Source organism: Pteropus vampyrus, unplaced genomic scaffold (genome assembly GCF_000151845.1).
Source record: "Pteropus vampyrus isolate Shadow unplaced genomic scaffold, Pvam_2.0 Scaffold350, whole genome shotgun sequence".
Classification (NCBI taxonomy): Eukaryota; Metazoa; Chordata; class Mammalia; order Chiroptera; family Pteropodidae; genus Pteropus; species Pteropus vampyrus.
This window is the reverse complement of record NW_011889131.1, coordinates 948,761-960,498: the sequence shown is the minus strand read 5'-3', so window position 1 is coordinate 960,498 and position 11,738 is coordinate 948,761. Positions and strand designations below refer to the sequence as shown.

Below are 11,738 nucleotides of genomic sequence, written 5' to 3'. Positions count from 1 at the left end.
GTCCACCATGCCTCCTCTGACAGCACTCCAGTGGGGAGGGCAAGGGGGAGGGAGCCTTTTTGCTGCTGGGCAGAGGTGGAAGTCAGGTTGTTCAATGGCCTCTAGGAGCTGGATCTCATTACTGCCCCGGGGGCATCAAAATCCCAGCTCCCCAGTTGGCCTTCTTTGACATGGTCTTGATGGGAAGATTGTGGCACTTCATTACAACCTGGGGAGGGGACAATGTAGGCTCATACTTGGCCTTTGCTTGTGTGAGTAGGAATGGTGTTTGCCTGGGATAAAGCAGTTATCGTCTCGAAGTGTTCTGTCTTGCTAGCTTGCCCCTTTGGCTCGAGAGAAAAAAGGCTTTTGTTGGGGTGGGGTTATTTTTAGTTTGTGTCCATTGGTGTTTCTGGGTTGCTGGCTTCTTCAAGCTCCAAGTCTGGAAATCTGAGGCATGAAGAACACCCAGGAAACTTACCACTTTGTTGTTCCTTGGAATCCAAGGTCCCGAGCTGGTCTGCCTTCTTCTCTCCACCTTTCAGAGTCTCCTTAAGTTTGTTTCATATATAATGTCCAAGGTGTGTAGTTGTATTTATCGAAAGAAATGAGGAAAAGTATATTTATTCCATCTTCCCAGAAGTCCTGATTTTTTTCTTATACATATCAAATGGACAACCCAGCAGGCAATGAAGCAGACCTTCTAGTGTGCTGTATTTAAACAACTCTTGTTGATCTTAAATATTGTGAATCTGGTTCTCTTTAACATTATAATATTATTTACAAACTTCATCAAATACCCCTACATCTACCCATTTAAAATTGTAAGTGTGAAATTCATTTCACTTTTTAAATTGGAATCACCACCTAATGCGTTAGAGTCTCTAAAATGCAAAACTATGTAAACATTACAAGGACCTTTAATGATAGACATAAACTGGATATTACAAAACTCACCTTAAACATGGAGAGAAGAGCTTGTCACCTCAAGCTAGTACCTGGGTAGACAGTTCAGTGCCTGTGTTACCATCTCGGACAGGTTGAGGTGGCTTAGAGTGAGGAGATGTGACACTGGGACAAAGACTCCAGAGCTGCAGGTGCCCACAGGTACACTGGGCTGCAATTTAGGGTCACTATGGCAGCAGGGGCCTTTAGTTCCTTCCCTTCAGACGGGACTGTTTGCAACCCCATGTCCCTTGCACTCGACCTTTTCATAATCTTTCAATCATATCTCCTGTTTTAGGTCAAAGTCTACAATGCACATCTAGCATGCTTCTCTAACTGACCAATTCATCTAATTTATCGAATTCCCGACTTCTGTGTCTGGCTACTGGCCACAGTGTCAAAGCAATTCTAATGCCATTCTAAAGGTGGAAAATCTTAATTTTGATTTGTTTAGGAGTATGGGTATGGCAGTGAGGTGAGATCTGGATTTGAGTGATTTGCAGATCTGCCCTTAGTAGCTGGGTGCCCTTGGTGAAACCTCAGGTTATTGCCCTACGATAAGGGTAACAATCTTCATTTGAAGGGGCTGCCGCAAAGCTTAAATATGTGCAGTTTATATGGCAAGCTTTATGTAAATGGTAGTTATCTTCATTTTCACAAGCTTTTCCTCCGTGCCACTGGTTTGTTTTCAGCATCGTTGGCTCTCGTTTTTGCTGCTTCTATGATGAACGTGATTGCCTCTTTTATATCTTTTGGTGGCTCTGATAGTTCTCTTTCATCTCAGTCTGTTGGTTTATCTGTTGTGATGTGGAAATCAGGTTTACTTTGATTTCCTTGGGAATGCGAAGTAGCTATTAACTGAAATTTTCTTCTTTTTCCCCAAGAGAATATTCCAATACACTCATATCCTCTCTTTCCTGCTATGCTTTTTCCTTTTTTTTTTTTTTTTTTGCTGTAGAAATTCTGCATATGCTTTGTACTGATTTTTGTTCTAGTTACTCTTCTCTGAATGGGGACCATTCTATCCTCGCCTGCTATTTGTCCTCAAATAGTGTGGATAGATGTGCTTTGATCCCCTTCATCATTTACTAGGCATCCCATAGTGGAGGTCTGAGTGCTGACACTTCTTTTCCGTTCAGCCTCAGAATTACTTGAAGAAGCAGTGGTGGAAACTGGGTTCATGGGCAGCCTTCCTCTGAGAGCTTTGTTTCGGAATGTGTTGAACTCCTCTATTAAGGACCAGCTCTAAAGAGGTGGGGGCGTGCTTGTTTCCTGAGTTTTTGGTTTGTCCCTCTGTTTTGGGGAGAGGTGGCCACTTCACTGAGGAGGTTGGGCCTTTGTTTTCTGAGTCAGCATGCATATTTCTTCCAGGCTGTATCTGGTCCATAGCTGCTAAGAGGGTTTGTCTCCTAGCCTCACACCTCCCAGTCAGGGAAGCTGGTCAGAAAAAACAGTGCAAGTGTGCAGTCACCCAGCACTCTCTCAGGCCTGCTCCTACTTCACTTAAGCCAGCGTGGAATGTGGGTGGGGCTGGCGGAATCAGAACCCAAATGGGTGTCCCTGTTCTTCCTGCTGCCTTCTCACCCTTTGCCCCACAGAAGCTGGATGCATCTCCAGGCTAAAAGCTGAGGGCAGGGGATCCGTCGGGCCTTCAGAATCTTCTCTCACAATCAGTCCTCCCCACACCCAAAAGGCTCATGACTTCACTTCCTCAGTTGTCTTTGCATTTAGTCCCGTCTTTAGTCTTTTTATTCTTAAAAAAAAAACACCATTGGAAAGATAATCTTCATAAATTTGATATAATACTACCACCTTTTAAAGAAATACTGTAGGAAAAAATTGCAAGAAAGCAAATGCATCTTAATTTTTCTCCATTTTTCTCTTAGGCATTTTCTCTCATCGGCCTTTGCAGGTACGCTGTCCCTCTGACCTTGTCCATATCCTACTGCAGGGCCTTTCAGACTGTCCCACTTCTGTACCAAAACTTTGGTTTTAAAGACTGTTAGCTCAGGACCCTGCGTGGCTCTGGGCTTCTGCATTCAGGATGATCAAGGGCTTACGTTTCAGCATCTTTCAGGGAACATGAGAATTTCAACTCTGGTCTTCTAGATTACTGGAGCCCATCTCGTAGGCTGTCCCATGGCAAGAATTTCAAGCCCTATTTAAGATGGGTGCTGGACTTTTTTCTGAACGTGGCAAGGTAGTATAATTTGATGGCCTGCAAATCACTATGCTAGTGACTTCCCCATGCTGTTACCCACAAGACTAGTACACCTTGTCAGCGACCCCTTGGCGTGGGTTGGACCTCTTCGCAGGTTCCATCAATGAGGGCCAACGAAGGGCAGTGATTCGCAAAAGGTGGAGAAATACATTCTTTAGAGCTGGTCCGTGATAGAAGAGTTGAACACATTCAAAAACAAAGCTCTCAGAGGAAGGCTGTCCATGAACACAGTTTTCGCCACAGCTTCTTCAGGTAATTCAGAGTGTCCAAAAACTACCTTTCTCTTTATTCCCTAGAGAAGAAGACAACGAACCGGAAAGTCAGGTACCCGCGCAATCTAGTATATAGGTGCCACTCAAAAGTGTTGTCTGGATTTAACTGATCCTAGGACACAGTGTGCGCTCACGGGCAAAAAAAACCTCAATTACACGCCCCTCAGCCATTTTTGCGATGCCTCCCCCGGGCCGCGCGGGGGCGCTGCGGCTCCGCGAAGGCCCGGACGGTGGTCAGGCGCGAAGGGGCGCGAAGGGGCGCACAGGCTTCTGGGGAGCCTCGGGGCGGCGACTGCGCGCTGGGTGGTCGCGGTGAGTGCGGCGAACCGGCCGGGGGCAGGTCACCTCCCTCGGGGCCGGCTCGCACCCTCCGGACCTCTAGCTCCGGAACAGGGGAGGGCCAGCTGCGCCTGCCGAGCAGGCCCGAGGCGGCCCCCGCCTCCCCGACTCCGCACCAGGGCCGAGAGTCCCGAGGCCGGGGCAGCGCACGGAGCACGGGCATGAGCGCCCCGCAGCATCCCGCCGTGGTGCGGGGGCAGCGCGCTGAGGCAGGGGCGTGGAGCCCCTCCCGTGCCCCGCTGCTGCCGTGCCTGGGGACCTGGGCTCGTCCCTTCCCCATCTCTGAGCCTGCTTCTCTCTTGTCGGAAGAGAAACGTGGGCCACGATGTCTCTGAGTCCCTTGCAGCACCGACACTGCGGGGCTGGGGTGGCTCGAGAGGTTCGTTCTCTGACCCGGGCCTTGGCCGTCTGCTCTACAGGCTCTTCCACCTGTCACCCTGGCCCTTCTCTGCTTGGACGGTGTCTTCCTCTCCCCGACCGAGAATGACTTTGTGCACCAGGTCCAGGAGGAGCTGGACCGCTTCTTGCTGCAGAAGCAGCTGTCAAAGTAAGCTGGGACGAGGATGGTGGAGGGGCACGCCCTGCAGCTAGGAAGGACAGGGTGCACCCGGTCCCCTCTGCCCCTTTCCCCAGTGGTGCATCCAGGGTCACTGGCCTGCAGCTGGCTCTGACCTTGGCCTTTAGATTTAACAATCTGCCCTCTGGCTTCTCCCGGCTATATTTTTTCCTGTGTAATTCTGAGCATCACCCTACAACTGAAGGGGCCCCAGGGGCTGCACGTGGAGTCCCTCCCTGCTCAGCGCTCCTTCCCGTCCCTTCGCAGGGTACTTCTTTTCCCCCCACTCTCCAGTCGCCTGCGGTACCTGATCCATAGAACAGCAGAGAATTTTGATCTTTTGAGCAGCTTCTCTGTTGGGGAGGGCTGGAAGAGGAGGACGGTCATCTGTCACCTGGATGTCAGGTGTGTATCCTTCCACCTTGGAAGGCCCTGTGCGGTTCCTTGTGGTGGGTGAATGAGTTGGGCAGCCCCTGGGAGGGGAGAGCTTGTCAGGGAACCAGAGCCAGGAACCCCCCAGGCTGCTGACTCTTTCTCTCTTCGTCAGTTAAAGTCAATGCTGCCTTTTGTTTCATCAGTGGAGTAGATGTGCATTGTTGGTAGAATTCATTTAGCAAATTCAACTATACATGTTGGGCCAAAAAAGAGAATGAGAGAGAGCAATTTAAGCAGTGAGGGTGTTTGCCCATCATTCCTCTCAGTGAGCATGTGCCTCAGAGGCCATGGAAGGAATGTGAGGAGCACACCTGAGCCTTCAGTCATCCGTTTCTGTGTGATCTCACAGGACCTTATCATAATGACTATGATCCTAGAGTTTAATATTTTTCTAATAACATGGCTCCTAAATGCAAGTACTTCTCTGGCACATAAACAGAGGTTCAGCTGTTTCTAGCTCGGTTTAAACACTGGAGGGAGATCTGCTTTGGGTTCGCTCATTCAGCCTCCACCATGATGCCTTCCTAAGGCATTTTCGAGGGTCATTTTGGCATTGGTTTTTGCCTAATGCTGAGTCGAGAGCCTCATGGCTGAAAGGCAGCTAGCTCCATCCAGTACATCGTTTTCCATGGGGCCCAGGCACTGTTCTGATCGTCTGCTCCCACTCCAGGTTACCCACCTCAGATGGACTCTCCGGCCCCTGCCGCCCTCCTGCCTCCCACCCCAGCAGGTACCGAGGTCCTCAGCCCACTTCAAACCAGGGAGCGGCTGCTGGTCCCCGAGAGGCGCGGGCCGGCCGGTGGCATCGGGGACGACGCAAGCCAGACCAGGCTTTGTATGTGCCCCGGATACTGCGCAAGCAAGAAGAGTCGGCACTATCCCCCACCCCGGGGCTCAAGGTTGACCCCCCAGGTGGCAGGCCTCTGGAAGAGCCTGGAGATGTTGGTGCTGGGGACTCCAGCTCTGATCAGGAACGCCCTGTGTTGATGACTCAAGTGACAGAGGACCTAAAGGGCTGGGGCCCGCGTTGTGAGAAAGAGCAGCTGTCGGGCACCGAGCCCTCGGGGCCTGGGAGCCTCTCAGAGACAGGAGACAGCCTGGAGACGGCCACACAGCTTGGGTCCAGTCTGCAGCTGGTCTTGGAAGAGGGGCGTGGGAGTGAGCTGGAGAAGAGCCTGGGGGCAGAGGAGGAAGAGGAAGAGGAGGAAGCGGCAGAGGAGGGGCCTGGCAGCTGCTCTGAGGATGATTCCAGTGAGCTGCTGCAGGAGGTGATGAGGCTCTTAAGCCCGGCAAAGGGAGGGCAGAAGTGAGGTGGGTGCAGTCCTGGGTGGATGAGGAACCAAGGGTCCTGGTGTGGATGGGCAGGGCATGTGCTGGCTGAGCAGGGCTGGGTGTTGGGTGGGAGAGGTTCCTTAGAAGGCATAGGGGAGCACAGGAGCCTTGTCCAGAAGAGTCGGGACTGACAGTGGAGGGGCGGAGGCTCAGGATATGGGGTCAGGGGCATGGATTTGGGTCCCAGCTCAACCACGTAGGAGCTCTTTGACTGGGGGCAAGTCATTTTGCTTTTCTGCTACTCAGTTTTCTCATCTGAAAAGCCAATAATAGTACTTATTTCACAAGGTAACGTAGATAGGATGTATGTGGAATGCTTTGTGAGGGGCTACAGATATGGTCATGAAAATTCTTCTGCTGAAGCTTTGTCTTACAAATCTCATTTCCTGTCCTGAGACTGGCTGTGGTGTTTGGTTGGGAGGGCGGGCATCTTTTATTGCTATTTTATAGATGAAAGATGAAGACCAGAATAAGTTGTTTAGTGTCACATTGTGAAGGAGGGAAGGAAAGATCCTGGATTTGCCCAGCTCTGTCTCATTGACTGTGCATGTCTGGGCAGAATTACTTAGCTCTTTGATTTACAGTGTTCTCATCTATAAAGCAGGTATGTAGAATAAAGTTTTCAGGATTCTATGAAACATAATGTAACTGCCAGTCCCCCACTGGGGACTCCATAAAGTAAGTTCCCTCCCCCAGAACTCACACTTCTCTGTCTTCCAGCCCAGTCTGCCATTATGCTACCTTTCCTAGACTCCTGCCAGGTGTGGCTCCCGTGGGAAGTCACCCTTGGCCCTCTCCTCTCTGCCCACCCAGAGGCCTGCAGGACTCTGTGTGATTTTGAAAGCAGTTTTGGGAGCCCTGCGTGTCAGAGGGCCCCTTGCTTAAAGCTGTGCTCTCTCCCAGATCACTGCCAACCTGACTGAGAAGGAGATTCAGGTAGAGAAGATCCACGTGGACACATCCTCCTTCATAGAAGAGCTGCCTGGAGAGCAGAGTTTGGCCCACGTGGTGGAGATCTATGACTTTGAGCCTGCACTCAAGACAGAGGACCTGCTGGCAGCATTTTCCGAGTTCCAGTGAGTGCCATCGAGGCTTCAAGGAGGCAGGGGAGGTGGGGCGCTCCCTCTGGAATGGAGCTAGGACATCCCATTGTTGTTGGGGACACTTGCCTCACCCAGTACCCAGTGTTGCAGAAAGAAAGGCGGAAAGTGGGTGCCGTGGTTCTGGGCTCTATCCTTCTGGGCAGTTCAGCCTGCTGGCTGTGGCTGTGGGGAGACGGGACCAATTTTTGCTTGTAGACACATTCCACAGGCCCTCGACCTGGTCCTGCCCCCCCGCACGCCCACATGCCTGCCAGGACCCCGTGGGACCCTCCCGTAGGACACAGGGTGCAGGTAGCCCACCACTCCAGCTTGCTCCATGTCCCCGCCACCCAGCCAGGCCACAGACTGAGAGCCATGTCCGTGCAGGAGGCGTTTCTGGCCTGAGCCGGGCTTGCGTGCTCTGTGGCAGGGCCGGCTGGAAATGAGAGCCAAAGGGGTATACTGAGACAGAAGCCTTTTCCCGTTTCCCCAAATTCCTTTTATCCAGCTCCAATCTTTTCTCCTTTTCTCTTTCTCTTTTTTCTTTTCTTTTTTTTTAATGTTCATTTCTCTTTCTCTACTCTCCCTTCTCTTTTCCTGCTTAAGCTTCTAAAAATCCCTTTCTTCACAGCCCCCTTTTCTGACTGCTCCCCAAACCTTGCCCTCCCAGAGCCTGAGCCGGGGGAGAGCTGAAGGGGCAGCTGAGTGGGGCATGAGGGGCTCATTGCTCCTTGACCCTTGAAGGTGTGGCCAACTGGGGCCACCGGTGACTTCCTCAGCTGGGGGACCCGGAACGGCTGTTGGCCTCTCCAGGGTCCCACACTCAGCGGTGCTTTCCTGAGCAGTGGGGAGAAAGTTGACCGGAAGCCGTGACACTGATGTGCGTATTTTAGGTCCCCGGTCCCTACCACATAACTCTTCAGTCTCCAGCCTCGGCACCCACACCCTTGGCCTGGCTGTGGCAGTGCCAGGAGGAGACTTCTTCCCCCACGGCATTGTGCTCTACGAGCTCTTCCAGCCCTGGCTTTCAGTGCTGGGGATCAGGGACCCACTTGATGAGCAAAGGAGGTCTGCTGCAAATAGTTGTCTCCTTCCCGGAGGAGATGGGAACTTGTCTTGGACTCATGGTATTTGAGGGTTGGAGGTGGGAGGGAACACCCTTTAGCAGAACGGGTTTTAATCATTCACTCTCATAACCACTCTGTCCCTTCTTCCCTGGCCCAGAGAGAAGGGCTTCCAGGTTCAGTGGGTGGACGACACGCATGCGCTCGGCGTCTTTCCCTGCCTGGCCTCAGGTAAGACGGCCTCACGGAGGGCGTGGCCCTTTCCGTGACTCCCTGAGAAGGGACGGGGCCTTGGTTTCCCTGGGTGGAGGACCACCCATGTCCAGGGTGCAGGTGGGCTGGTGGGGCCTGCGCTCCCGATCCCCGAATCCCGAAGTCCAGGGAGCAGAGCAGGCGCTGGGCCAGGCAGCTCACAGCCTTTTCTTTTCGCGTTTGTGCCTTCAGTTCGGAGGCTTCGGATTCACAGGCCAAGCCCTAGGTATTTCCACATATTAAATGAAACCATATGAAAGCGCTGTTTTTATAGGTCAAAGGCATTCAAATACTGGCAGTTTTCTATGGAATAAGAAAGCAGATGCATTCTTATTCAGTTTTCATTATACTGTCAAAAAGTAGGTCAGATCACCTCTCTTTTACAGATGGGGAGACCGAGGTTCCCAGAATGTCTGTGGTCTGTTCAAGGTTACAGAGCCCCGCCCTGTCGAAGCCGGGGGTGTCAGCCAGCCCCTGCCACAGCGCTGCTCACTTTGAGCGTATCTGTAAAGAGTAACCCACTGCTCCTCTTGGCTTGGCTTCTGAACACTGGAGCTGGGAGAGGTCATAGCTGGTGTGGGCCCAGTCCTGAAGGGAGCCTGAGGGAAGGGGTGCTGTTTAGGGAGTAGAGGGACCAGGGCACAGTCGGGGCTTCAAACCGAGGGGGAGCTGACTGAAAGGGAAGAAGTGGGAAGGGCCCAAAGGCCTCCAGCGCGATAGGAAAAATGAGCACTGGGCTGGCCTGGTCGCGGCTGACTTCTGGGCTCTGCCAAGCTGTGTGACATGAGCAGGTCATGTCCTGGCCTGAGCTTCCTCATCTATAAAGGGGAGGCTTGGACCTGACACCCCTCTGAGCTCTGACATGCTGCGTATGTAAATAGCCCAGGTACTCCATGTCTCAGCAGAACTCAGCGTGAGGGCGTGCGCCCCACGATGGTCTTGAGTCGGGGAAAAGGTAGTTTGTTTAAAGCCTTAGAAGGCAGGAGGCCACCTCTCCTGTGCTAACCAGCCCAGGGCGGAGGGTGGAAGCCGGGTCCTATGCGGGCTTTCTACCTGAGAGCACAGGGGGCCCCTGCAGGCCTGCGGGGCCGGGGCGGGGTGAGCAGACAGCACTTGACTCTCTCGCCCAGCCACAGTGGTGTCGGGGCAGCTGGGTCCCCGAGCTTTGAATGGGTGCACAAAGCAGCTGCAACTGTTTTGGGGTGATACATGTGTTCCTGGGCCCCGAGGGGGCCTAACTGGGAAGACGAGAGGATGGCCCCAGATCTCTTTTCTTCCCACAGCTGCTGAAGCCCTGACCAAGGATTTCTCAGTGCTCAAGATCCGGCCCCTCACGCAGGGAACCAAGCAGTCAAAGCTGAAGGCCTTGCAGAGGCCAAGTAAGGAAGCGGCCGTGGCCCGATGGGAGGGCCGGTGTGCGTGCAAGTGTGTGGTTAGGCAGTGGTGTCTTCCCTGTGATTCGATCCCCTTCAGCTCTCTGCTTAGGCTGCTGGGGATACAGTGGCAAGTGGGGTGCGCCTTTCACACCCCAGGGAGCCTGGGAGTACCGAGGGAAGGAGGGCCCCACAGGGAGTGCTGTCTGCCAGTTGCTGTGTTCTGGGCTTGCCCTTCTGTTCACACCTCTGCCCAGTGTTGCTCAGGGAGAAGCTTGGTGTTTTCTGTAAGGCCATGGGAACCATGTTTTGCAGTGGAGTGAAAAGAGCTGGGGCTTTGGAGTCAGTCCTCCTTGTGATCCTGGCTCTGTCATTTATTTAAATTGACCTTGGGCAAGTCACCTAATGTCTGTGGATTGGTTTCTTTCTCTGTAAAATAAGCAGATCATACAGAGTAGGCTGGAGGAGTGAATAAAAGAGCCTGGCACACCTGCCGGGAGAGGCGAGGGACACACGAAAGGTGCCAAATAAATGACAGCTCCTCCCCTTCCATCTTCTTCTAGAAAGCAGGCTGGGAGCTTTTAGAGGCCAGTTTTTTGTGACTGCAAAGCAGCGGCCGGCAAACTGGCCCAGAAGAGGCTTACTGAGGTCATCCATGCTCTTGTGGCTCATGTGGCCTTTGTCCCATACTTTTTGGGGACAATAAATATCCTGTCACTCTAAGAGCTCTGTGTGTCCCATCTTGACTTATTTCACTCCCAAAGGGCCCTACAAAGCAGGCAGGTGGACAGGATTGACTCCTTCTCATCCCTGTGCAGGTAGAGAAACGGAGGGGACAGAGAGGTGGCAGGATAGGTCAGGACCCCGCAGGGGTCGGGAGCCCTAGGTGGGCCCCCTCTTACTAGCATCTAGCCACATCGTGGGCACAGCTGGTCTTAGAGGTCGGTTCAGATGGCCTCTGGGGCCACTGTGTCACTGGGAGGAGAGGCAGCTACAGCCTTGAATTCAAGTCCCCAACCCATGGGGCTTTCCTTTTAGAGCTCCTGCATCTGGCGAAGGAGAGACCACAGACAAATACAGCAGTGGCACGGAGGCTGGTGGCCCAGGCCCTGGGGCTTCAACACAGGAAGAGAGAACGGCCTGTGGTGGACTCTCCCACCTCCCCGGGGTCCTGAGAGGGGCAGCCTGGATCTGCACCCCAGGACAAGCTGGTGCCCCAACACCACAAGCCTTTCCAGGGACCAGAACAGCCAGCACTCTGGTTGGCCTGTCACTGCGGGGCATGGTGGGCTTCAGTTTGGTCTAGTTCCAGAAGTTAAGAAAAAATAAAAACTTAGAAGTTGTTATAATGTGATTGCTTCACAATGTGGTCTGCCGCGGGACACTAGGGGGTGCTGTTTGTCTCCCATTTTAGACCTGGGGCTATGGAAGAGATGGGTCACTCCAGGAGACGGGCCTGGAAGATTCCAGCGAGGCCTCGAAGGCATTTTTGCACGGAGCCTGCCCAGCTTTGGGGGGGTAGATTGACACCTGCCAGGTCTCCCTTCAAAAGATGTGTGTCCTAACCTGCAGCTGTGAGCTGCAGAGTGGCTGCAGGCTAATGGCAGTGCTGAGGGTGCCCCCACCCCCACCCCGCCCCGATTTGTCCTAATGTTTCCTGCCATTGCAGACCACAGAGGGGCACTTCACGGAAATAAACATGAACAAAGCCAAGAGGTGGAATCTGAAATGTCTGCCGCGTTTGCCTCCTTCATAGGAACAGATGCAAGGACATCTTTGTGGGGACAGGTCTCCATACACAGGTCCCAATACACGCATTTTTCTGGTTTGGAGTCGGTGCTGAGGTAACTCTACCTGGCGCTTTGGGGTCATTGTGGAGCCCTCTGAT

General features: G+C 53.0%; 1 protein-coding gene across 1 annotated transcript; it reads left to right on the top strand.

The window, feature by feature from the left end:
• The first annotated feature begins 1,382 nt into the window (after positions 1–1,382).
• Positions 1,383–11,204, top strand: R3HCC1 (R3H domain and coiled-coil containing 1). Its single transcript, XM_011378989.2, has 9 exons — positions 1,383–1,399; positions 3,534–3,729; positions 4,176–4,303; positions 4,580–4,717; positions 5,418–6,015; positions 6,983–7,155; positions 8,386–8,456; positions 9,761–9,856; positions 10,889–11,204. The coding sequence occupies exons 1-9, from the start codon at positions 1,383–1,385 to the stop codon at positions 11,023–11,025; spliced, it is 1,554 nt and encodes a 517-aa protein (XP_011377291.1). The 3' UTR covers positions 11,026–11,204.
• Positions 11,205–11,738: the final 534 nt, after the last annotated feature.